Source organism: Megascapheus bottae, chromosome 17 (genome assembly GCF_031878675.1).
Source record: "Megascapheus bottae isolate mThoBot1 chromosome 17, mThoBot2.hap1, whole genome shotgun sequence".
NCBI classification, from domain to species: Eukaryota; Metazoa; Chordata; class Mammalia; order Rodentia; family Geomyidae; genus Megascapheus; species Megascapheus bottae.
The window spans coordinates 1665874-1691558 of NC_143525.1; the positions used below are offsets into that span (position 1 = coordinate 1665874).

General features: G+C 52.2%; 1 protein-coding gene across 1 annotated transcript; it reads right to left on the reverse strand.

The window, feature by feature from the left end:
* Positions 1-615: 615 nt before the first annotated feature.
* Positions 616-25685, reverse strand: Wscd1 (WSC domain sialate O sulfotransferase 1). Its single transcript, XM_090349360.1, has 8 exons — positions 25074-25685; positions 20481-20595; positions 19606-19790; positions 17686-17807; positions 8261-8420; positions 7083-7247; positions 4960-5160; positions 616-2767 (listed from the first exon to the last, which is right to left on the reverse strand). The coding sequence occupies exons 1-8, from the start codon at positions 25492-25494 to the stop codon at positions 2415-2417; spliced, it is 1722 nt and encodes a 573-aa protein (XP_090205486.1). The 5' UTR covers positions 25495-25685; the 3' UTR covers positions 616-2414.

Genomic DNA, 25685 nt, shown 5'->3' on the forward strand with positions numbered 1-25685 from the left:
TTTAACACAGGTCTGTAGAACTCTGGAATCTTGCTATTAAAGCCGGAATCAGTAGACGCTCTGGGCTCTGCCGTTCCATTCTCTGTAGCCACCGGTGTAGTTGTCATGAGATCTGTCTTTACACTTTGGCTGGTGAAGATCATATTCCCTTTACTGAGAAACAGCTGTGGTGAGATCCAGCTAGGAACTAGGAGACAACCAAATCAGACTTTTCCAATGGGACAGGCAGATTCCAGGCACGCCCACCCCCTAATGAGGCAGATCTGGGATGAAAGCTGTGATGGACCAACAGCTGTCCCAAGACCTTTGCACTCAGTGAACCACAAGGCCGTGTGAGCAGAGAGAACACGAGGCCTCTGGTACTCTCAGAGCCCTCCCAAGTCTAGACAATGAGAGAAGCCTAGTGGTCAGGCTTTGGCTTCAGTCTTCTCTTTTGGGATCATCTGGATGGTGTCAGAAAACGCCAGCCTCTCTCTTCTCCAGCAGTCGGATGGATGCCACGCTGAGGCTATAGGTGTGTTCTGCGAAGTGGGCTTGACCGGACTCCCTTCGAAGGCACTGGAAAGTCCTGGTAGCTCTTATCGGGGCTGTCATGTCTGACTGTGGAGTTGCCTTGAGCCAATCAACATCATACGAGGGAGGATCAAAACCAAGGAAGGACTCAGAGGGTCTCAGGGGCAGAAACGTCCAGGGAAGTGGCTCCATGCGCCCCTAGCTCACCTGTGCTCCATGGAAGGGGCATTCAGCCCCCACTTTTGGGATGGAGAGCTAGGATCACCAAAGGCTGGAGAATTGGCCTGGGTTCCGGCCAACTCCCATATTCTACTTTGCCAGGGCATGTGTTCCCCCATTTCCACAATGCCCTTGTCATTCTGGTACCCTCCGCACCTGCATCTCCCAGTCTCTGAGCTGACCTGTGGCTGAAGGCTGGCCAGGCTGGGAACTAAGGGCCACAGCAGGAGTGACTTCCCTTCTGTGTCCACACCACTCTTTCCTCGTCCCACTCTACAAATGTGAAGACACCTACCCTTCACTCACCACCCATCTGTTCTGAAAGCTCCCAGTCATCCCCCACACATACACACCATCCCGAAAGCTGTGTGCGATTCTCCATTCCCTTTCTTTCTCCTTTGCTGGGATAAGACCACACGGAGGCTGTGGGGAGCTACTTCCCAGACTCTGGCACCATGGCCACACCCCAGGCCACCTAGCACATACTCCTGAGATGGCAGCCACAGTCTCACTGGTGACAGCCTCTCTTCCCCCTCCCCTAAACCTTGAGATGGGCCAGAGTGGGGGAGGGGGCCTCTCACATCTTCCTTCTGCCCAGGGCTGGCACTCAGGGCCAGCAGTGTCAGGCAAACCTTCCTCTTGGTGAAGGGAGTAGGCATTCTGGCAGATGCAATGGCAGCCACAGAGACAGAGTAACAGGGAAAGCTATGCCAGCAGGGGTCAAGCAGAAGCCTGGCTGCCTCTCCTCCTTTTCCAAAATTCATTCCCACACTCTCCCCAGTATGGGGCCCTGGAGTACAGAAGCTGGTCCCTGTGTGGCAAAGTAGCATTGGTGGTTTCTGAAACACAACCATCTAGCATCTCTCATGCACCCCTTCCACTAGTATGCGCCCCGCTACCAGGGGCTGCAGGGTGGTTTGGCTGATAACCTGTATCCAGGGAAGGCTGGACTTTTGCAGCTTCCCCTGAGGAAGTGGCCAGGCCAGGGCCTCACTGGGAGACCGGGGTGTGTACAGAACTGGAGCTGTGGGTGCCGAGGTGTGTGCCACAGGACAGGGAACAGAGTCCATTCTGTCTACCACCGAGGAGAGAGAGGAGGCTCACAGCGTTTGCCATGTGTGGGAGTCCCACACATTTATGAGATGTCACACACGTGGGCAGGCCACATGGCAAAATGGCAACAAGGAATGAGCCCATCTCCTGCTCCACAGTCCTCACAAGGCAGGGCACCGATGCCAGCTCTACCCAACATTCCAGAGTCAAGGACCCCAGCCAGCAAAGTTTGTGCTGTGACTGCCCACAGCCTCCCCCAGCCCAGAGTGAGTGTGTGAGAAAGACCAGAAGCCTCTGGAGCACAGTGCCAGGCTGCTGTATGGTGTGGGCATCTGGGCCAAGCTCAGTGTCTGGCACACCCCGAGTGGACGCCTCAGGCACGTGGACACGAGCACTGTGAGCATGGAGTGATGCCTAAGTGTGTTTGAGGGCGTGTGAGTGTCTGGCTAGGTATGCACGTCCGTCTGTCCTGTGGCTTTGCATCCCGATCTCCTGGAACACGAGTGAGTGTGCCCCCTGCAGACTGTGCACAAGTGGCCCTGGGGGAGTCCAGGGCAGGGAGCAAGGGCAGCCCCGGGGAGGGGGGAGCTGTGGTTGCAGCAGGGTCAGGTGGCTCAGGCCAGGTGCCATCACCTGGGCACGTACTCCTGGGGCAGCCCAGTCCAGTTGTGGTCCCGCAGGGCCCGGTCCACTGTCCGGATGTAGCCGTCGATCAAGTCCTTCATCTCGGGCGTGAAGGGCTCGGGGTCCTGGGGGTGCCGGCCACGCCGCCGGAAGTTGCCCTCCTTGTTGTTTTCCACGCAGAGCAGCCGCTCCTCACTCACGGACACGTTGAGGAAGGCCACCATGTCTCGCAGCGTGGGCACCAGGCTTCGCCGCAGCTCCTCGTAGTGAATCACCAGCAGCCGCTTCCCGTACTTGAGCCACTCGAGGACGTGCGAGGACCACCACGATGCATAGGTGTTCACGAAGTCTGGCCATTCTGGGGTGGGCAGAGAAGGGAGGGGTGCCATCAGGGACCGCCTACCAGGGATTCCGGCCCCATGGGACCCCATCCGGACAGGGACATCGCTAACGAGCTCTGCTTCCACTTTCCAGGGCCACCTTGTCTGGACCCCCGCAGGCTGGGGCCCTTTGATGAGCCAGCTAAAGAGTTGGTGTCGGGTCAAGTCCCAAGGGAGGCAGTGACCTCAGCTGCTGTACCATCGGAAACCCACGGATGGCATCTTTGTTCAGACAACACACAAACACCTTGCCCTCTTCTTTCCCTCCCCTCACACGTGTCTGATATTGAGGAAGGAGAGGCAGCCAGGGTCTTGTCTAGGCTGTGACCTGCTGCATGGCTTAGAGATAGGGGGGATCATACATCATGACAGTGTGGGCCTGGGCCCGGACAAAGCTAAGCAAATATGCTACTTCATGGCATGGGGCACCTTGCAAGTCTGACTGCTGGGAGTTTGGTGTCAGTGACATTAAAGACAGGACGCTCTCAAGCTCTAGCCTGTGATTCATTCCACAAGGTGCCGTTGCCATCACATTAAAAAATAGATATATTTCCTTGAAGGGTGGAGTATAAATGTCAAGAATTAGCCTAACAGAAAGATCCACATCTGACCCAGATGGGATTAGATGTGGCATGTGTGAGAGTACTTTGGAGGTGGGTTTTACAGGAGGATTGAGAATTCCAGGTTAGTTTGGACTACCTAGTAAGACCCTATCTGAAGAGTTTCTCTAATTTCCAGGCACCAGTGATTCACATTTGTAATCTGAGCTATTCAGGAGGCTGAGTTCTGAGGTTCAAGTCCAGCCCAGGTAGAGAAGTTCATTTCACTCTTATGTCACAATTCAGAAGCAAAAAGCCAGAAGTGGAGCTATGGCTCAAGTGGTAGAGTGCCAGGCTTGAGTGCAAAAGCCAAGCAAGAGTCAAGGCTTGACGTTCAAGCGTCAGCACACACACACACACACACACACACACACACACACACACACACACACAAACTTTCCATAACTGGATTATCAATACATCTCAAATTCCATGGCTTGATTGCTCTCAACTTCCCAATGACCCTAAGAGAAAGAATAATTCTATTTTCTCCCATGAGAAAAGGAAACTCCAAGGACACAGCTTAATATAACTAGTCTAGGGTGAGAGTCTAGGGTGGCTTAGGTGGAAGAAAGAGGGGGGCTAAAATCCAGCCCAGGACACTAGTCAGGCCCATCTATTGCAAGAAGACAGACTGCAAACCCTCCTGCCAGCAGACCCTGCAGCATCTCACCACCACCCTTTACTTTCAATGTGATTGACACCACTTAGCAATAGACCTGAAACTCTATTATCCATTTCCCAAGGATTAGACTGCACTGCCTCGAGGATAGGCCCCTAAGCACTGCGGGTTCACAGACCGACTCCATGCTTAAAGCTGCTGTGGGGGACAAGATCCAGAATGAGAAAATGGAGATGCTACGGTCTGAATGTTTACAGCCTGGCCCACATTTGTATAGAGAAGTTCCAGCTCCCAGTATGGCGTTGTTCTGAGATGATACCTTTAGCAAGTAACTGGAGTTAGATGAGATTATGATGATGGGGACCTTGTGATGGGTTTAGTGTCTTTGTAAGATGAGACACCAGAGAACTGTGTCACGAGAGGACACAGTGAGAGACAGAAGAACCTTCACCAGACACGAGTCAGCAGGCAAGACTTAGACCTAGAATTTCCAACTTCCGAACTATAAGCGACACATGCTGATGGCTTCATCTCTCCTGCCTGGTATTTAGCGATGGCACCCCTCAGGCCACCATGTTCCCTGGGCTCATCTGAAAAGCAGAGTAGATGGCAGCTCCCCACAGGGCACACTGAGGAGTCAGCAGGGGAGGGGAACTGGTGTTTTGGGCACAGGGTGGGCAGTACCCTTATCCTACAGATTCAGATGTGGCTTGAGATGTGGGCACTGGGGTCATTTTATAGAGAAGGACCCTGACCCTGCAGGCAGCTGGGAGGGTGCAGGTTGATGTTCTTTTGGGACCTAGTGGCTCCCAGCTGGAACCCCAGCTACTTGAGAGGCTGAGATGTGAGGCTCAAGGTTCGAAGGCAGCCTGGATAGAAAAGTCTGTGGAGCTCCGATCATGTGTCTGGCACGGCTTTTAAGTCCCCGCTGGGATGGCCCCCCACTTACCTTTGCTCTTCCAGTTGTGGTCAGGCGCATAGCCCAGGTGGCCGGCACACTTCCTGTTGAATTCAGCCATCAGGGACCTGTAAGGGTTCCGGATCAGCAGGATTGCCGAGTCGAACATCTCGATCTCCCTCCTGCCACTCTCGTGGGTTTTCACGCAGATCGTGCGTCGGCTCCGCCAGTGGTCCTTCTCACCTTTGAACCCTGCCCAGGAGAAAGGAGGGACCAGGTGGAGGAAGGGACCAGGTGGAGGAAGGCACCCTGCTCCCACACGGAACCCCCTACTGCTGCTGCAGCAGCAGGGCTCTGACACTGACAGGTACCCTGAGGCTGGTATGGGGGTGTGGAGGAATACCCATGGAGGGCACCAAAGGGCACTGAGAAGACCCGTGGGTGGGTCCGGAGAGGGGAAGCTGGGAGAGGTCTCCACCGGAGTGGCCTCCGTCCCAGGGCATGTGAGAACAGGGCATGTGGCTGTGTGAGGAACAGGAGGCCTGCAAGAGAGAACCAGGCACATCTCCTCTCCCAGCCCTCCAGAGTTGAGAGGCAAAGGGGCCTGGCTAGAATGGAGATGTGCCTATGTATTTTGAGCTTTTCACAGAGATAATTTCACACAGATCATAAATAAACCTGTGAGTTAACCATCGCTACAGGCCCAGCCAGATGAAGAGACTGAGGCTCAAAGCGGTTCTACGACTTCCTCAGATTTACACCATACCATGGAAACAGGCCTCTGTGCTTCCCCGTGTCCTTATGGGGCCAGCCACTCCCCCCACCTCCGACAGCCAGGGCCTGACCCTGAGGAGGCAGGGCCCAGTCAGTGTCTACAGATGGAGACCACCCTGTCTCTCCAACCCTGGAGTCTGTGTTTACCCAGAGAAACTGAATGCAATTCCTCGCCTCCTATGCTACACATCAAAGGCCTTTGGTTTGTTTCATGTTGTCAAATAGCCAGGAAATGCTATGCAAAGAAGAAAGCTGCCATTGGGCTGAGTGATCACGTGCTGGATGGCCCTGGGACACGGGGTATCTCACACAACACTGGCAGCTGTGCCACCCTGATCTCACGTGCCAGCTACCACAGCCCACCTGGAGCTGTCTTGTGAGTTTTGAATGTGTGCATCATCACCTTCACTTGGCCACAATCCTGGGGCCCCTCTGTCATGCGGAGACCAAAGGACCAGTTGTGTGAACCAGGTGGAGGCCTTCTAGATAGACCAGTGGATAGCTTGAGCACTGGGGACCAGCCACAGCAAGCAGCCTGTGAACTCAGTCGACCTCACTGAGTGCTGGCATCTCTCATTCTCAGGATCCCCTGTCTAGAAGACGGGGACCCACCATGGCTTTTCCCCCAACCACACCAAGTCCATCACCAGAGAGAACCCAAGTTTAGGATGTGTTTTTGTTTCTCTAGAATGTCTCTGGTAGTAGCAGCTTTTCCTAAACCAAACTCTGGCTGAGAAATCCAGAGAAAGCACGGTAACACTTGACAACAAATAAATCTTGCCAAATTTAGATGCCACTTGACTCGTCGTCTGAGGTTCTTCATTCTTAAACAGCACACAGGCTCGAGATATTTAAGTTAATTTACTTGGCATAATGAAGCCTCTTATTTCTACAAGGGAAAGATTAGAAATTATAAAAAAAACTCTTGAAGATTTCTGGATCTATTTAAAGAAAATTGCATTTTGATGAGTTAGTCCTTGTCTTAAAAAAAATAAAATAAGGAATGGGCAGATTAAATGAGATTCACTCCTAATGATTAAGGGTTCTAAAAATTAAGGAAAATTCAAGAAATGTTTGTGAAGGGGAATGCAAGCGGTGAGCCCTTTGCTTTGAATCTGGAGCAGGCTCTGTCTCCTTCATGAAATACCACTCGACACGCAGTCCCAGCACTGGAGACAACCGCACCCCCTGCTAACGTGTCAAGAATGCACATTGCCAGGCCGATAGCAGACCAGCTGAGACAGGGATGTGGTTTGGGAATATGTTCTAGAAAGCTCCAGGTCATTCTCAGCATGCACATTGGTGCCTGGGGTAGGGGCTCAGTGGAGGGCCTAGCCTGGCCCCTGGGAGAGGGAGGGGAAGGCTGGGACTTCACCCCGGAAGCGGAAGCTGTCACTGACCTTTGTTGTAGAGGGTTCCATCAAAGTAGTAGCTCCCGGTGTAGAAGCCGGTGGCGTGCTCGATGAGGTGCCTGGCCCATGTGTTTCCAGCTCCCGGGAAGCTGGACAAAGCCACAAACACCTGGGATTTGTGGGGCAGGAACCTCCTGTCGGTGCACCGGGTATCTGAAAGCCCAGAAGTCAGCACTCAGTCACAACCCCACCTTGACCAGAGCCCTGGGACTTTCTGCCTACACCTTGGCTGAGCGAGTAACCATAGCCGAACCATAGCGGCTAGAATAACGAGGCAACTGCACATTCTGTTCTCCTCCCTACTTGCCTGTCCTTACAAACCCTAAGGTCAGCTAGGGTGGACCTGATACTCGTACAAAGATGGACACCAGAGCCAGAGGCCCGAGGTCCTGGTCCTGGGCTGCCTCGTGCTTCTCACTGCTGCCCCTCTGCACAGCCACTTACACCATCATCCCCACAGAGGCTCAGATTCTTTTGGTTGATGGTAGTGGTGATGGTTGTCGTGGGGTTTGAACTTAGGGCCTAGGTGCTGTCCCTGAGCTCTTTGGCTCAAGGCTAGTGCTAAAGTAAGGATGCTGAATCTAACCTGCAGCATCTTGGCCATGTGGTGGACGAGAGGATTTGAGACTAGTTGAGACTAGGAGGGGCGGGGACTTGGATAATAGGTTACTGGACCTGCCAATCTTAAGTCCTGAGCTCTCAAGCTCCCAGGGACCCTGCCCCCTGAGCTGACTCTGCGTAGGCCCATTTCCGCTCAGGCTCCATTACACCACGCCTTGTGTCCGGTGTAGTCTCTGTGTCTCCTGGCTCCCCTCCATTTGCTATGGCATCTCACTTCAGCTCTCCATTGGAGCCGGTCTGGTTTGTTGGTATTCTGCTTCTGGTTTTCTGATGGTTAGTTGGAGACGAGAGTCTCTTGAACTTTCCTACCCGGACTGGCTTTGAACCATAATCCTCAGATCTCAGCCTTCCGAGTAGCTAGGATTACAGGGGTGAGGCACCAGTGCCTGGCTTAGACTCAGATTCTTCAACCCCAGCCAACTCCAATAACCTATGATACTGGCTCAGGACTCTGCACGGCCGCTCTCCCCGCCCTAGGCTGGGCCCTCGAAAGCCATCCCCATCCTATGCCAGTGTATATGCCCCATGGTGGCCCCAGAGCCCACCTTGCACAGGCGTCTGGTAGACGTCGCCGTAGCCCTCCAGCCTCCGTGCCTCGGGGGCCTGGCCACACAGGGAGCTGTCCACAGCATCACGCAGGCTGAACTGGGCCGTGGGATAGGCACAATAGCATTCCCAGCCCCGGAGCACCGCCAGGGGGAACTCCTGCAGGACAGGAAGGGGAGAGAGGCACAGGTGAGAGACTGACTCCCTGTCACGTGATCCAACAGATATGTGCCCTTCCAGGGGTAACCAGGATCTGCCCCTTCTGAGCCCCCAGTGGCTCCGTGGCGAATAAGGGTTGCTATGGCAGATGGTGTCTGAGTGCAGGGAGATGAAATGGAGCCTGGGATCAGGTATAGGTCAGCTAGCACCTTTGGCCAGCCTCCCTAGAAGGAGACCATAGCTGCCCCTTGGTCTGGAAGTATCACTTCCGGGTGGAGAGATTGGCATGTCACCTTCCGATGGAAGGGTGGGAAAGCACAGACCTGGTTCCCCCCAGTCTGGTGCTTTCGAATGGGGCTTCTGAACAGCAGGGGCTGTGTCTTGGTATGACATGCAGTTGAACCAGAGTGGAGAGCTAAGGTGTCCGTGTGAACTCTGCTCATCGTACAACCTGGGGCAGGAATCAGGGATGAAAGGGGATCAAAGACTGGCTTGAATGTGGATGGTGATGGCTAGATAAGTGAGGACAAAGGGCCCAGCCCTGGGCTGGCACAGAGGAAGCGCTTCACAGAAGAATCGCTCATTCGTAGTCTCTTGAATCTGTTGGGACATCAGCTAGAGTTCACTGCAAATGCACACAGCCACGCTCTCCCCTTGCCACGTATTTTCAAGCACCTACTTGGCACCAGGCAGGGGATTCACCCAGCCCCATTTCATGTCCGTCTGCCCTGGGTCCCCTGGGCCTGTGATGCCAGCCTCCTGCCAGCCTCCAAGATGACAGAGTGATGGAAGGGAGGGAGGCAGGAGGTGGAGGAAATGCTCTGTGCAAGGGAAAATGCTGCACAAACCTTTTTTCTTTCTTCCTTTTTTTTTTTTTTTTTGGCCCACAGCAAGAAACCTCATCAATAAATAAAGAAAATCAATAGTGTTTCCTGTGCGTGGCTGAGGGCAGCTGAGACTCTCAACACTCATGTAAGATGAGAGAGTGTCCCAGCCATGGAGGGGGGTGGGATGCAGGGCCTGGTGGGGGTAAGTGATGGATGACACCCCCGCCATGGACACCCCCACCACATTGCTCTTGAGCATAGGATGTAGATGGACCACTCTTTACATCCAGAAGCCCTGGGAACATACTGGAATTTTCCCATCCCTCTATAAGAGCTCAAGGACCCTGCATGGGTGTGAGAAGGAACCTAGGGACAGACAAGCCACCACTATCTCTAAGCCAGTCCCTGGGCCATTTTTTTTTCTTTAAAAATTATTATTTACTTTATTAATATTATAAAGGTGACGTACAAAGGGATTACAGTGACAGGAGTCAGGAAATGAATCCAGCTCTTGTCAAGCAGTGTCTTCTGTCTACCTTCACCAGTGAATTGTAGACTTCATGCTCAGCAATGTCCAGTGAGTTTCACTGCTACACTTTTGACCCTTTTTCCCTCAAGTTCTGTGCCCTCTCTCAAGCCCTTCCAAAGACACCATCCATAAAGAAAAGGCAACAGAACACAATTAAAATTAAAATTGAAAAAGAGATCATTTCCATAGCTTGGAACTTGTTTCAATATAGAGCTTATTGTCTATAAATACAATGAAGCATTGGGCCTTTGTGTCTCATTCCTTTTGGTCTCACAGTGGGTGAGCATCTAAAATCCTGTATACCCGATCATTTCCCAGTGTAAAATTTTAGATCTGACATCCACATAGCAGAGAGAACATGTGCCCTTTGTCTCTCTGGGATTGACTTACCTCACTTAATATGGTTTGTTCTAGTTCCATCCATTTCCCTGCAAATGATACGTTATTCTTTCTAATGGCTGTGCAAAATTCCATTGTCTATAGATACCACATTTTGGGGATCCACTCGTCTATTGTGGGGCATCTGGGCTGTTTCCATATCTTGCCTATTGTGAACAGTGCGGCAGTGAAGATGGGTGTGCAGGTAGCCCGGCTCATGACGCTGAAGGTAGATGCCCACGAGTGGTATGGCTGGGAAGATGTAGGTTTAGGTTTCTGAGGAACTTTGTCCATTTCCTCTCACGGAGCCAGATCTGTGGTCTGACCTCAATCCAAATGGAACTGGCTTTGCTGGATGGAAAACCCAAACTCCGACCCTGAGAACATGACAGCTCCATCCAGCTCTGGAGAAGCTGCTGTGGCGGTCTGTTCGGAATCCCAGCAGGGGAGCAGGCAGCTCAGCACCCGGTCCAGCGGGTGCAAGTGGGAGTGGCACAGTGGCATGGGAGACGTGCCCAGACTTCTGTCCGCACCAGCCGTGTTGCCCACCAAGCTTCTAGGTTTAAGTCTGACTCCCAGATCTCAGAATGAGAAATGATTTGATCCTAGGGTCTTTACAAAGTTAATGAAAGGAAAGCCATGGGTGGACCTCATCAAAGATAACCAGAGTCCTTCCAGAAGGGGAGAGGAGGACATACACAGTGCTCAGACCTAGGGACAGCCCAGCGAAGGCCAACTGGAGAAACCAACCCTCCCAGCACCAGACAGAAAGGAAATGTTCACTCTTTTGATCCAGCCACTCAGTGGTACAAAATCTTCCAGCAGCCTGAGCCATCCACGGCAATGGCTCTCTTGCTGGTCCCTGACCACACTGGCCAGGTTTCTGCCTCAGAGCCTTTGCACATACAGCTCTCTCTTCATTTCCTTCAAGTCACCTGCTGTATGCAAAGTCTCCTTCCCTGGCCAGACTTTTTCTGGTGGCTGTGCCCATCCCACCTTCATGAACTGACCATTCTTCTGCTTCCTTCCTAACTAATAATTCCCAGGATGCAATGCTCTGACCCCCAAATGTACAGCTCGTTGGTGTTAATGTATGCGGATGAACAAAGGAACGAGTGGACTCTTCTCAAATGCTATTGGCTGTACACCACCTCTCTGTGGGCTGTGGGTCAGAGGTATGTGTGGACACTAAAGCTGGGAGAAGCCTGCTCCCCCTGAGCTTGGGACCCTGTCCCCATCCGAGAACAGCCCTGCCCAGTTTTGGGGAGGGAGGGCCTGCTGGAGAGACACTGGCTGGCCCCCTCCCCAGTCCAGCCCCCATTCCCAGTCTACATCCCAGCTCCCTCCAGCTACTGGAGCCATTTCACGCCTCTGAGTGGATTGAACCTTCAAGTTTCCCTGTTGTTTGCAGAGCGAGTGGCGGGAGAGCCGCAGACAGTAATGTGGTTTTATTTACAACATAACTGCTTGAGCAACATGGCTAGATTCTGAAAACACAGAACAATTTCCAGCCCCTGGGGGATTTCTAGGACATGATTTCCATAAAAATTAAATATTGATGAATCTTATCTTTCTGCCAACTTCCTGGCTCCCCCTGCATCGCCCCTGCTATTCTACACTTCAATGAGAGGAAAAGAAAGCAGGGAAGAAAGAAAAGAAAAAAGAAGAGCAGGGAGAGAGAGAGGGGTGGGGGAGGGAGGTAGGGGAAGGAGGGCAATGAGGCAGGGTGAGGATGCAAACACAGGGACTCTGAAGCACAGCCATTGGTGCATACACAAACCTGACACAGGTCTCTAGGTTATTCATTCAATATGGTGAACAACCATTCACTTTACAAGAAGTATCCATGATGGAAACATCCAGGTGCTTACTCTTCTGTATGCACGACTCAGACACCAGGCAGGGGGAAAAGAACACCCCACACCTGGTTTGTCACAGCCTCTGTTCATTCTTTTCCTGGCAGAGACAGCAGCAACAGCTGCCAGGAGGGTACAGCTCGGCTCCCCAGGCATTGAGACTTGGTGTAGGTTGCATCTTTAACCTGTGCGTTCACGGTGCTAGATTTTACTTATCAACTACATTACAGAACACTGGCTTCCACAAACAGCCTGCCTACGTGGGAATAGCAGACTTCAAAATTAATTCTCTAGGTTGGAATCTGGTAGCCATGTGAACATCTAACTCCCCCTCTGCGCAACATACCTTGCATCTAAAGGACCGGCCTACCCGGAGCTGGAAACTGCATGGAGCCGGCTTCCTTCAGTCTCTGATATGATCCCCAGCAATGAAACAGGATCATTTTACAGGGCTTTAAAAACTCATTACACTGGCAGCAAATTGGGTCATTAAGAAGCTAGTATCACCCCCAAAATGCTTTTTATTAATCTGTTTGCTCACCTATACTTCTCAAGCTCTCTAAACCCAGTTTTACTAACTACTAAAGATCCGCAGGGATGTAAACCACAGGGTCGGTAGGGTGTAGACTCAAAGTAGGAGTGCTACAGGGAGGGCTCCCCATTTTTTCCTAGTTCTGAGTTCCTGGTTCCATTCTTCCCATTTGTTACTGTGGCAGCTCCACTTCCCAGCCAGCTCCAATTAAACCCCAGCAGTCCACCCTGCTGGACTCATGTCTGCCATGAGTCTCTCCCTAACAAAGTCTCCGGAAACGTTTTCCATGGCTGTGTTTCAGTGAACTGAGTGGCCCTGGAATAGTTTAGCCATCCCCTGCCCCATAGGGCATTTCAGACCGATTTCTGACCAAATGTGGAGGGGACAGGGCACCCTGGGAAGTCATATAGCATCTACAGCAGCTGAATTCTCAGCATGCAGGAGAGAAAGGAAGAAGGCACTTTCTGCCGAGGCCAGGGAAAACCAGCCTCCAGCTGATGCCTCATTTCCAGACTCAATGTGGGCATCCAGATGCAGCACCAAGCCCAGAGGGTTGCAACCAGAGGGTGATTTTGCCATCCAGTGGACTTGGGCCACTGTCTGGAGTTGGAATTGTCACCAATGACGCATTTATTAGCATCTCATGAGTAGAGGGTAGGGACGTGGCTTAATACCCGATGCTGCACAGAGAGAAGCTACAGCCAAAGATTCTTCATCTAAAAATACAACCGATTCCAAAGCTGAGACTCTGCTCTAGGCCAAGCCAGACTCCCATTAGGAATCTTCAGGACTGAGAACCCAGGAGGGGAAAGTTTGCAGCCAGGTACCAGGGCCAGGGCTAGCCAGCCGGGGGCCCACAGGCTTGCTCTGCTAGGCGGATTGCGTTTTCAGTGGCCGTGTGTCATCCAGGCTCTGCTCTTGCGCATCTATCTGGACTTGCTCACTCTAGAGCCACCTCCTAGGTCCACTTCCATGGGAACCTTGCCAAATGTCTCCAAGGGGGACCCTGACCAACCCGGATCTATGGAAAGTTCCAAATGGGTCCTAGTCAGTCCTCACAACTCACCCAGGCATGTCACTGTCACTCTCCTAGGTGGACCCTCCCACCCCGCCCCGTTTTCTCATGCAGCCCCTGCTCTTGTAGCATCGCTCAGACCTCCCCTGCATTCATCAGTTCCATTCCTCTCCCTGCTGACAGCTGTATAGGGCCATGAAGAAGGATCCCTCCTCCCTACCCCATCTGCAACTCCCTCTTCTCACTATTTGTGGTGGAAAGAGGAGACCAAACAGCTCTGAACTTCAAAGCAGGCACCTGAGGCCCATCCCCTCCATCCTGGCCCCAGGGCACTTCCCGTACCTCCCCTGCCCACCTGACAACATCACCCCACAGGTGCCAGCCCTTGCCCTGTTTCCCTCCAGCATCTTCATTTGTTTTCCAAAGATCTGAGACCAGGACTTGAACTCACTCCTTGCTGCTTTTGCGCATTGGCTAGTGTTCTACAAATGGAGCCACACCGCGAGCTCCTCCCCAGCTTTCTACCCTTCAGCACAGACTTTCTCTTCTGTATGTTGGTTGCTGGAGTTTCTCCTTGGCTGCTGCCCGGTCATGAGCTCCATCTCAGAGATCTCAGTATTCCCCAGGCTCTGTGGGAATGCAGCACGCTGCTTGACTTAGCTGTTGTGTTTTGGTGAAATCTCACACTAAGTGTACCTTGCTAAGACCCACTTCTGATTGCAAAGCTGGAAAATGGTGACTTTTCTTGCAGCTACAAAACCCTGCAGTGTAAACCCATTTTCCCATCCCACTGGGCAATCGGGCTGGGGCTGGGTGAAAGGTCCTGTTTTGCGAGCCCAAGGTGCCCTTTCTGAGTGCTTCTGGCCTGGAAAACTCCCAGCTGCCCATGTGGAAGCTGAACAGGGCCACGCGTCCTTGAAATGGATCCCAAGAGGGAGGTGGGTTTGGTGTAAGGGATAAAACAGCTTAAGATATCAGGAGCCTGCGGGTACTTTTTTGGCACGTTGTACTTGGCCACAGTGATCTGGACTTATGCCAGTCAATATGAAGAAAGGCTGGAAATAGCAGTCAAGGAGTTTCAGATCTTGAAGTTTGTAACCAGAAGGCAGAAGCCTCTAGGCCCTAAAGGGCTGCCCAGAGGGAAATTCTGCTGAAACACCAGGTACCTGACTGCAGTGCTGCTTCTTGAGCCCCTTCCCAGAGGGGAGATATATGGCTAGATGGGGAAGGGGAAAAGTTAGTATAGCATTTGCCAAAGGCCACAGGGCACAATGATCTAAGATACACAACCTCTCTTGGGAGGGTAATTTTTTTCTTTCTCTTCTCATTTAAAAGATGGTTAGAGAACCAGACTCTGATGGCTCATACTTCTAATCCTGGCTTTTCAGGCAGTTAATATGTGAAGATCATGAATCAAAGGCAGCAAGGGCACGAAAGTCTGGGAGACTCTCATCTCCAAAAACTACCAGAAAACTGGAAGTGGCATTGTGGCCCAAAGTGGGAGAGCACTAGCCTTGAGCAGAAAAACTGACAGTTCCTAGGCCCTAAGTTAAAAAAAAAGCTGGGGGGGGGCGTGGGAGTTTGGTCTAGTGGCAGAATGCTTGCCTAGCATGCACGAAGACCTGGGTTCAATTTCTCGATAACACATACATAGAAAAAAGCCAGAAGTGGTGCTGTGGCTCAAGTGGTAGAGCTCTAACCTTGAGAAAGCCCAAGGGCAACACTCAGGCCCTGAGTTTAAAAAAAAAGTGAGACATACATCATTTATCAAAGCAAAAGATTAGCTACAAACTACATGCTTAATAGCATGGGGTTGCTAATAATCTACGGACTGTCTATAGAAAGACAGAAAGAAAAGAGTAGAAGATCACTTTCCACAGAGGTCTGGAAGTCTCCAGAATGGATAGACTGTGACAAGTGGACCAACAGAGTTGGGAAAGCCTTCATTATCTAAAGGCTTGTGAAGGCCAAGTGACAATGCAAGGGACTGAATATTCCATCTCTTAATGCAGCCACAAGAAGGTGGTGGCTCATGCCTGGAATCCTGACTACTCAGGAGGCTGAGATCTGAGGATCATTGTTCAAAGCCAGACCAGACAGGAATGTCAGGGAGACTCTTACCTCCAATGAAACACCACACACACACACACACACACACACACACACACACACACACACACACACACACGGAAATGGAGCTAAGGCTCAAGTATTAACCTTGAGCACACAAACTCAGAGACAGTACATGGGGCCTTAGTTCAAGTCCTGGGACTGGCACGCCCCAAAAAACAAATCAGACAAAGAGAAAAGTGACCACAAGAAGAGCCAGGGTGATTGATGGGGTGTTAGCATGGCAGGAGGTTGGAAAGACGCGACTCAGGAGGAAGAAGCTGGCTTCCCCAACTCCACATTCCTTCCCGTCATCTTTCTGCCTTGTTCAGTAGGAACTACCTGGCCCACTCCACACGAATAAAAGCACTCAGGACCCACAGCCAAGACGACTGCCTGTTCCCTTTGATCTTTTCCTGCTTGTCCCCCCCATCACAGCTGCAGCCACAGTCAGCCCACTGGAAGGTTCCCAGCCTGGCCTGGAACACTCCACAGGCTCTGCCTTCTGTGTCCCAGGGAAGGCTGCCTCCAGCCCGCTCTGTTCTGTTGGTTTCAGTGTTTCAGTAGTGTGGTTTCTGGAGACAGTTGGTAATTGCAGGGGCGGCAGGGTGTCCTGTGGCAGTGTGGCTCTTCCTCAGCAGGTGAGCCCTTTCTAGATGGCTCTGCTGCCTTTCTCCTTTATTTCCCCAAGAGATCTGCTCCCTGGAGGGTGGGAGAGAAACAGGTCCCTATGCCGGATGTCTGTACATCCTGCCTAACGTGTCTGGTAAAGCCTGATGTCCAATCTATCTTTGGCGATTGCCGGTGAGGCAATAGACACTTCAAAGGATGCTTCCCAGTGAGAGGAAGGCGCCTGTAAATGGCTTTGTTTTCCTTCCATGGCATGTGGGGTGGGCAGAGAAAGGGGGGCCTCCAGAGATCTGAGAAGCTGGAAGACACAAGCTCTGAGTGAAGGTGTGTGTGTTTTGGGGGGGATACATTCCACAGCCCCATCACATCTGCCTCCCTGGAACCCACCCTACACCTTTAAATCATCAGAAAGCTGGGCAGCCAGCTGGGGTCAAGTCCAGGTCTCCACCAGTACTGAATGTTTGAGTGCTCTGCCTCAGTTTCCCCCTGTCAAAGGGAGATAACCACAGTGCCTACCGCACTAGAACTGTGAGGAGGATTGAAGGAGTTACCCCAGGTACAGTGCTTCAGATATGCCTTACATGGAATCCATGGCTAATACATGTTAGCCCGGTGGTCGCTGACATCACCACAGGCCAGGCCCCCGTTCTCCTTTAGCGTCTCTCAAGCTGTTAGGTACCACAGTCCATTGAATGACCATCAGAACAGCTGCAGCTGCCTTCGGTTCAGAGCCCAAAGCCATCCAGGCCCACCTGTGCAGTCACAGATTCACCCTAATCTGGAGACTACTGGACTCCAGAGATAGTTTCAGTGCTCTCCAGACATGGCCCCTGGGTCTCAGGAGCTGGCTTCACACTTTCAGCCATGCTTGTTTACAATTCTCACCCACCCTCGACCAGCTCCTTTCCCAGAGTGAGCAGCCAGCAGGGATGGAGACCCCAGTGGCCAGCCAGCCCCACCCTGTGGTCACAGCTCCCTCTTCACTCCAGGCTGAACCAAAGGAGCAGAGCTGTGCCCTTGGTCCTTGCGTTAGGTTCTAGCTCAATACAGTGACAAGGGAAAAAATCCAGCAGCAATTCCCACACCCTAGGCCAACCTCTCCTTTGTATCCATACAAAGTCCATTTCCCATCTGATACTTGAGCCAAGAGCTGCTCATACGCAGAAAAGCAACATCCTTCCCACTTTACAACCTTTACAGATAGTTCACCCGCCAGCCTCAAACTGCTACTGTTGGCTTTGAGCTGCTTTGCCCGCCAGCACATCAGGTGTTCGAGGTCAGCTTGTACTCAGGATGCGGGAGAGGGAGGCACAGCCTGGCTGCCCTGCCCCAGGGAGCTACCATGTCCCTTGCGTGATTAAGGGGTTGTAAAACCATCCTGGCACTTACTTTCTGGGAGCAAAATTCGGAGCATGTCTCCACCGTCACGTTGGCCTGGATCAGAGCAGAGGAGAAGGCGTTGGTGCTATTCTCTGGCAACTGGAAGCACCCGCGGTAGGTGGCGGTCTGCCCTGTAAAAAAGGAGATGGACTTTTGGTGAGACATTGTGTCTGGGGTTGCTTGTGGGGCCAGGGAGGGGAACCGTCTGGGTTAGGGGCCAAGTGAGCCGTGCCTGGAAGAGAAGCCAGGCAAGGGAAGTGGGGACCACCTAGGGTGACAAGTGACAGTGTCACTGAAGCCCAGGATTCTCTTCTCTATGAAGATGGTGCCCGTCTTTCCTTCCTTCCTTCCTTCAGCAAATTTAGCTTGTGCTCCATTCCATAGTAAGTGATCTTTTTTAATTAACTACTTAATCAACTTATCTATGTTGGTTGTGAGGCTTGAACTTGGGGCCTGGGTACTGTCTCTGAGCTCTTTAGCTCAAGGCTAGCACACTACCACTTTACTTTGAGCCACAGTGCCACTTCTGGTGGAACTAAAGAATCACACACACTTCCCTGCCTGGCCTGGCTTTGAACTGTGCTTTTCTGATCTCAGCCTCCTGAGTAGCTAGGATTACAGGCTAGGCTGCTATTTTGTAAAAAGAAAGAGACCTGAGAGGTTTTGAGACTATGTTTGAAAATTCAACTTGACTAACGTTGTCTGGATTTGAAGTGGTAAGAGGTAGAGTGAGGCAGCGTTGGGCTGTGCGGTCATCTGGGTACCCAGGCAGGCCAGAGCTGGAGAGAAAGTGGCAAATCCCATGTGCTGAGTTAAAGGCCTCCTAAGTGGATCTTCAGGCTAACGTGACCATCTTGGGCCCATGGCTCTATCTGGTTGTGTCTGTGAGTTCGTCTTGGGGTGGGGGGTCTGCAGCTGTGTCATGGTCGCCTTTCTGCCTGGGGAAGGGAAGTACCATTTCTGGTTCCCAGCCTCTGTGTGTGTGTGTGCAGTCCTGTCCTTCCGTGAGTGAGCCCCTAGAAGGACAGTGTGTAGATCTAGCTCTATCACCTTGCAATAAGGGCGACTCTAGGCTTTGAACCCATCTACCTGGGATGGCTCAGGCATCATTGGCATTTGGCTGCTCAGTGCCTGCAGCTCGGTGCTCTGTTTATTGCCCTGGTTGAGGATTTCCTCCTGATTTCTGTAATTCTGAATTGTCAGCTCATCTTCCAGTGGGAACTTTTGACCCCTACATTTCAAAAGTGCCTGGCAGATAGCCCAGAGACAACTTTTATACTGGGGCTTGCATGACAGGGTGCATCATGGAAACTGGAACTACACAAACTCATAAACATGAGACAATAGTGACAAATCCTTAGGATATCTCACTTGAGATACAAGTCAAAACAGACCAATTTTTCTTTCTCTCTGAACTGGTAGGTTGTTTATGACTTTTATTATGTTTTAATGCTTATTCTTCATTCATATTTGAGTTCTAACCTTATGAGGTCTCCTTTCCTGTCCTGTTTAGACACTGAAACCTGTACCTTGAAGCTATTAAGACAATGGTGTCTCTTTACTAATACCCAGGGAATGCAGCACCATCTTGCTTATCTCTGTGGCTTCTGGGGTTTCCTCTTCATTTCTGGGCCCAGAGGATACCTACGGCTAGAACCCAGAGTGGGCAAATGAGTTGTCTGGAGCCACTTAGCATGTGTGAGGTCTATCTAGGCTTCCTGATTAGCTTCTCCCACAGGCACAGGTAAGGAATGCCTAGTGAAGAACTCACAGTATTTAAGTCTGATGGGCTCCAAACCCCCTCCACACCCTTCTAGAACAAGTGACAGGGAGGGTGCACATTCCGCCCCATGTGGTGTGGACAAGGTGCTATGAGTGGAGGCAGGCAGAGCACAGGGTGCGTGCAAGGCTGGGGGGGGGCACACTCACGCTTCCTGGAGCTTGTTTGCAGCATGTCCACTCGGTACACAGAGAGCCGATCGCTGGCGCCACATGCCGTGCCTTTCTCCCCCTTGCACTCCTGGTTGCACTCCTCCACGCTGATGCGTGCTGCTGGCAGCCGATTCCCACAGTAACACTCAGCACCAGCCTCTAAGCCCGCATAGACATAGGACCTGCAGTGACACAGAGCCTGGCTGAGTCCCTCGGCTCAGAGCTCTCACCCACTGGGGGCCCACGGCTTGCCTCAGCTATAGCTGAATGTTGCGCTAAGAGAAGAGTTGGACTCGGGGAGGAGGTGCTGTCTGCTTGGGGAGGCAGGAGCCAGGGTCATAGGGTTCTCAGGAGAATACAGCATTGACTGTCAAGTGCATGGAATTCACACCCTGCCACCCAGTAACAGGCTCCCGGCACCTGGACCAAGTCAAGGCAGCCTCATGGGCCCTGATGCACCTACCTTTACATCCTGGCCCACTGTGCACGGGCCCTGCCTCACTGTCCACATGCATATAGCCACTTCACCACCACTTGTTCTCTAGTTGCTGCAGTGAAGAAGACTGAAAATGGAGCCTGTCGTGATGATCTGGTATGCCAGATCACAACTATAAAGATGGCAGGCAATTCCTAACTCCTTCCTGAGTGCAAACCACACACAGCTCCTGGCCCCTGGAATGCCACTCGCCGTCTCAGCTTCCTTAACAGTTAGAAGACTTAGAGACCACAGCATGCTCAGTTTCAGTGCCCTTGCTGTCTGCTGTCAGCTTTCCTCTGGCGTCCCTGGGATCATCTGGGGCCAAGGCCTCACCTGGTTCTGAGAACGACCCCTGACTTCATTCCCAGGTCAATGGTGTGATTCCAGTACTCACCGCTCGGCGCATGCGTCCTGGCAGTGGGACACTGTCATCTTTCTCAAGTCGTAAAACACCGCCCCCTTCAGAGTCCTCTCCTGGCCCTCGTCACTGAAGCAGCCCAGGTAAGTGCCTGAGGAGGAGAGCACAGCTGGGATGAGAAATCAGAGGGCAGAAGGAGAGGGCCTGATCATGGGCACGTTGAGACAGAGCTGGGAACCCGTTCCATTCAGGCCCAGGTACCTCTTGGGGAAGCACGAGGGCCCATGGCTACTGTCCAACCTCTCCTTGGCACAAGAGCCAAGTGGGCATGAGGACAGCGCCATCTCAGTCCCTGCCTGCCCCTTCTCTTAGCTAATGGGCTTCTGTCGAGCAGGAGACTTCTGGCTAGAGTCCTGGCATCTCCCTGGCAACTGCTTTCCTGCACCCCATTCTCAGCTCCCCACATTTGGTTCCGGGTTTTAATTCATTCTTTAGTAGTTGTCCTTGTTTATGGGGTACACTAACCATTCAACACATGTACACGAGGTGTGACGATCAAATCAGGGTTTCCATACATTTGTTTCTGTTGGTGCCAATACTTGGGGTACTTGAACTTGGGGCCTCGTGCTCTTACTTGACTGGTCTGCTCAGGGGTGGCCGTCTCTACTGTATGAACCACTCTTCTACTTTTAGCATTTGGGAGATAAGAGTCTCATGGCTTTGTCTGCTCTGGTTGGCTTTGAATCCATTAACAATTAACAATTATTGAAAACAACACCTGTTTATATGTAATAACTAGATAGCTAAATGGCCTCATGTAGACCCCCCTATCCAGATCCTCACCGTTTCTAAGCTCAAAGAAACCCCTCTCCCCACTCAAAGACTCAGAGAGAAAATTCTAGCACAGCTATGAGAGGGGTTAGTAGCCAGAGAATGTGTAGCATTAGCTAGCTCAAGGAAGATCTTTTCATGCAGGGAACTAAGAGAAATCCACAGTGTCATGACAGTGTGTAAGCAGCCCATGAAAGGGTAAGGCAGGTGTCCCAGGGGCCCCTAAGACCCTCAGCTCAGAGCACAAGAGGGTGGAGAGAGGGAGAGCAGGCACCTTCTTCAGTGCCTACCCAATGGGGCTATAGCCCCCTCCTGAACTTGTGCTTCTGACCACACCCACCAGGTGTCCCCAGGCAGCAGTGACACCCCCCCCCCCAACACACACCCTGACCCTGTCTGAGGATGGCTTCCCCCACGGCTGGGACCCTCCCAGGCTTCTCTCTCCAGTGAATCTCAGGACTACGGTACCCAGCATGCATTGCTGCAGGGCAGCTAGCATGAAGTGTTCTCTGCCTCCTTTCGTAGCAAAAGGAGACTAGTGCTTGAGGACTTTCTCATGCATTGCTCAGCAAAGAAGAAGAAAAAAGCCACTACAGATGGCAGTTCAAAATATCCGAGCTGGGTGCTGGTGGCTCATCTACTTACTCAGGAGGCAGAGATCTGAGAATCAGTTCAAAGCCAGTCCAGGCAGAGGAATCCATGAGATTCTTATCTCCAATGAATAACAACAATAAAAACAGATGTAGAGCTGTGGCTCACGGAACAGAATGGTAGCCTTGAGCAAAAGAGCTCAGGAAGAGTGCCTAGGCCCTGGGTTCAAGCCCTAGAACCAGCACAAACAAAAAACCCAAACGCAAAGGACATTAAATGTTTATCATTCTAGGTGGGAAATTAATCACCAAGTTCCATAGGTACTTGAACTCTAGACTTTCTGACACTGAGCAAATGGTTGGAAATTAAGGGAGGTTCATATCCTTAATCCACCTCGAGCTGGCTGTGTGACCTGGGATTTGAAGCTCACCCTCTCTGAGCCCTGTTCTCCATCTGTCGAAGGGAGCCAGCTCCCAGGCTGCTTGAAAGACTTCCAGAAGTCGTGAGTACTCAGTAATTATTTATTGCTAATAGCTCATTATTAATAATAATGAAACGGGAAAAGTCATTAGACTTTTGTTGCATCATTGAAGCAACAAGAGTCTTGCTTCTGTCAGAAGGCTGTGTGGAGATGGCATTCAATAGGATGACATATGCACATCTTTATAGAACAACTCTTAGCAATAGCACATGTTCCAATCAGTAACAGCTATTACCATTCGGATCCCATACTCTAACCTGGGACCTCGTGTAAGGAGGGGCCAGTAAATATTAGCCCAATAATTAGCACACTAATAGAAGAGAGAAAAGCAATCATCTCAAGCCTGAAGGCTGGAGGGGCTAACACTTGACAACTGGCCAGTGTGGAGGGAATGCACACACACACACACACACACACACACACACACACACACACACACACATACACACACACACACTGGTGTTTCTGCTGCCCACCCCCCTAAAACTAGATCCACAGATGACTCCTCTGGGTTGGTGAGAAACAAATGAATGCTTTTATCCTGCCACATAACAAATGGCTTTTCCAAGTTCCCAACAAGAAGAAGAGAGAACGTGCGGAGAAGAAAGAACTTTGCAGGATACGCTGGGACGCATCGAAGGGGATTTATTACTGCCGGCTGAAATGGAGGCGATGGATGATCGTCTGTGACTCCACATCTGTTCATTTGCACATCGAAATGGACAAGCCGTGAGGCTATTAACCATGGCTTTGGAGATAGTGGAATGTCTTTGAAAATTACTATCAATAAAAAAAACAAACTGGCGATGGAGAAGTTACTATTTCTCCCCTAGTAAACTTACTGACATTTTATTCCATTATGGATGTGGTCCAAGGTATAATGAAATGCGCGGTGATGGATGGAGCCTCCTGAAAATTCTGAGGCTTGCACGATCTCCTTTCAGAAGGATGGCAGGCTGCCCAAGCCACAGAGATGCTTGCTTTGTCTGGAGCCCCAGCAGCTGGCCCCAGAGCCACACACGCACACACTTTCCCCCTGCGTGGCTCTGCAAGCCCACGGGTGGGGGTGGGGGTCCTGTGAGGGGAACCAGGAGGGGGAGGCAGAGAGAAAGGGAAGCAGGAGGGACCTCCCTAAGGCTGTCAGGCCAACGTTGGGCCTATCCCACTCTGTGTGTGTGTGTGTGTGTGTGTGTGGCTTGAACTCTCCCTTGGCTTCATTGCTTAAGCCTGGCACTCTACCACACGAGTCACATCTGGGGACATGAGGCAGTCTTCCACCAGGCCTGAGGACTCAGGGCACAGTCGAGAGCACAACATCCTGTGAGAAGTGTATGCATGCGTAGGTGCGAGAGGGAAACCAGGGGCGATCAAGGCCTATCCGCCCCAGGTCACAGAGCCTGCAAGTGACCAAGGCCGAGAGAGGGGCCACCTCTGTGCTCACAGCACGTGCTCTTCACGTGGCTTCCTCCAGAGTTCCATGCTGCTACTTCCAGTCAGCCATCTACACCTTAGTCTAAGCGAATTGCACTGGTGAGGGCCTATAGAGACCCAGTGTCTTGGTTGCACACTTGTGGAAAATGACCAGTTTCTCACATGTCTTTTTCACAGGCCAGACTTGCTGAGAGCCAGGCAAGCAAGAGCAGGACCTCGATAATTCCCTGGAATTTAGGAAAGCATGCCTCCTTTCCTCTCATCTTCCACAGAAGAGAGCGGTTCTCTTTCTATCCCTAGACTCAACCAAGAAGCTGTGACAAAGCCAGACTCCTAAGCCAGCACGCCAGTGGTTCAGGGCCAGGGACAACAGGTGTAGAAGTGGGTCATAGCTGAACTCCTGCGAAGATAATACTACTTTGATCTAAACCAAGTCTACACCAGGCCTGTCACATAGTCAGGACAGAGGGACAGAGGGTCCCAAGGGACAGAGCCCAGCATCCCCCTTCCTCCCCGCCAGACTTGGGGTTCAGTTATCACACATGAGAAGGTGAGAGGGATAGTGAGAAACTGCAAGGGCAGTCACCACTGGAGAACAACTGGAACCAACTCACTCACCATTCCCCGGGCCTTGCACCAAAGCCTGTGTGCTCAGACACACAGCACCAGCCCTGAGCTTGACATCTCTGTGGGACCAAGCCAACAGTACCGCCGTGACCGTGACCGTGACCGTGACCGTGATTACGGCTGGGCCTGTCAGCATCAAGGCCTGAAACCACACCCTCAGTCTCCTCCCTACGGTTGTGCCACCAAGCACAGCTGCAAACAGCTGCTCTCCTGGACTAAGCAGCAGTGTCTCCAGCTCCATTTCATGAAGACCTCTAAGGAGGCTAAGGTCACTCAGCTAAGCCAGGAGCCAAGCTGAGGTCTGTTTGAACCCCAAACACGAGCTTGGGATCACTAGCTCACGAATTCCGGCCTTCAGCTTCATGAAATGCCACCAAAATGCCGGGAGTGTGGCCTAGTGGTAGAGTGCTTGCCTAGCATGCACCTAGGCCACAGTACCACATACCCAGATAAAGGCACAAGTGGTGCTGTGGCTCAAGTGGTAGAGCTCTAGCCTTGAGAAAGCCCAAGGACAGGGCTCAGGCCCTGAGTTCAAGTCCCACGACTGATAAACAAACAAACAAACAAAATAGCAAGAGGGGGAAGTGAAATGGGGAGAGGAAAGAGATGACATTGGCCCCAGGGAAGAGGTCTGGGGACATCCACCAGAGACTCTGCTGAGTACTTACCTCGGATGCGGGCAGCGGGCCCGGGGGGCTCGGGGGCCAGGGTGGGGGGTGCCTGGAGGTCACTGGTGTAATGGTGGAACCAGCGGCGCCTGGCTGAGCTGCGGTTTCTCCGGGACCAGCGGAGTCCCGGGGGTGACAGCCTGGTCAGCGGGCTCCGTACGACATCCGCATTGACTGGCAGATCCGGGCTGACCTGGGGGTCTTGCAGGGCCCTGCTACCTAACAGGTCCACACCCAGGGCCACGGTGGCCACTGGAAAGGCCTGCAGGGTGCCTGATGCACGGGAACCCTGCGAAACGGCCACTCGTGCCCGCTGCAGGAGGAGCAGGCTGCCAGCCATGAGATAGGCAGCTGTGAGAAAGAGCAGCAAGAGCTGGGTTCTGCGGAGAAACTTCTGGAGTCGGAAGAAAGGTTTGGCCATGCCCCTGCGCCACAGGCTCCCGGCTGGAGCTCAGGAATGGCTCCTAGCACCCGGGCAGGACAGAGGCCAGGGCCTCAGCTGCTGTCATCCTCGAATCCTTGCTCCTGGAATGCCTCCTGGCCTACTGTGCCCGCGGGTGTTCACAAGGGGCCATCACTTCCTCCTGGCAGCTGCAGGCCTTGCATGTGGCC

Coding starts and splice junctions, on each gene's coding strand:
- Wscd1 (XM_090349360.1), bottom strand. CDS start 25,494: ATGGCCAAACCTTTCTTCCGACTCCAGAAGTTTCTCCGCAGAACCCAG. Junction 8,421..17,685: donor CCGAATTTTGCTCCCAGAAA/GTAAGTGCCAGG, acceptor CCTGTCCTGCAG/GAGTTCCCCCTGGCGGTGCT. Junction 5,161..7,082: donor TGGAACCCTCTACAACAAAG/GTCAGTGACAGC, acceptor TCTCCTGGGCAG/GGTTCAAAGGTGAGAAGGAC.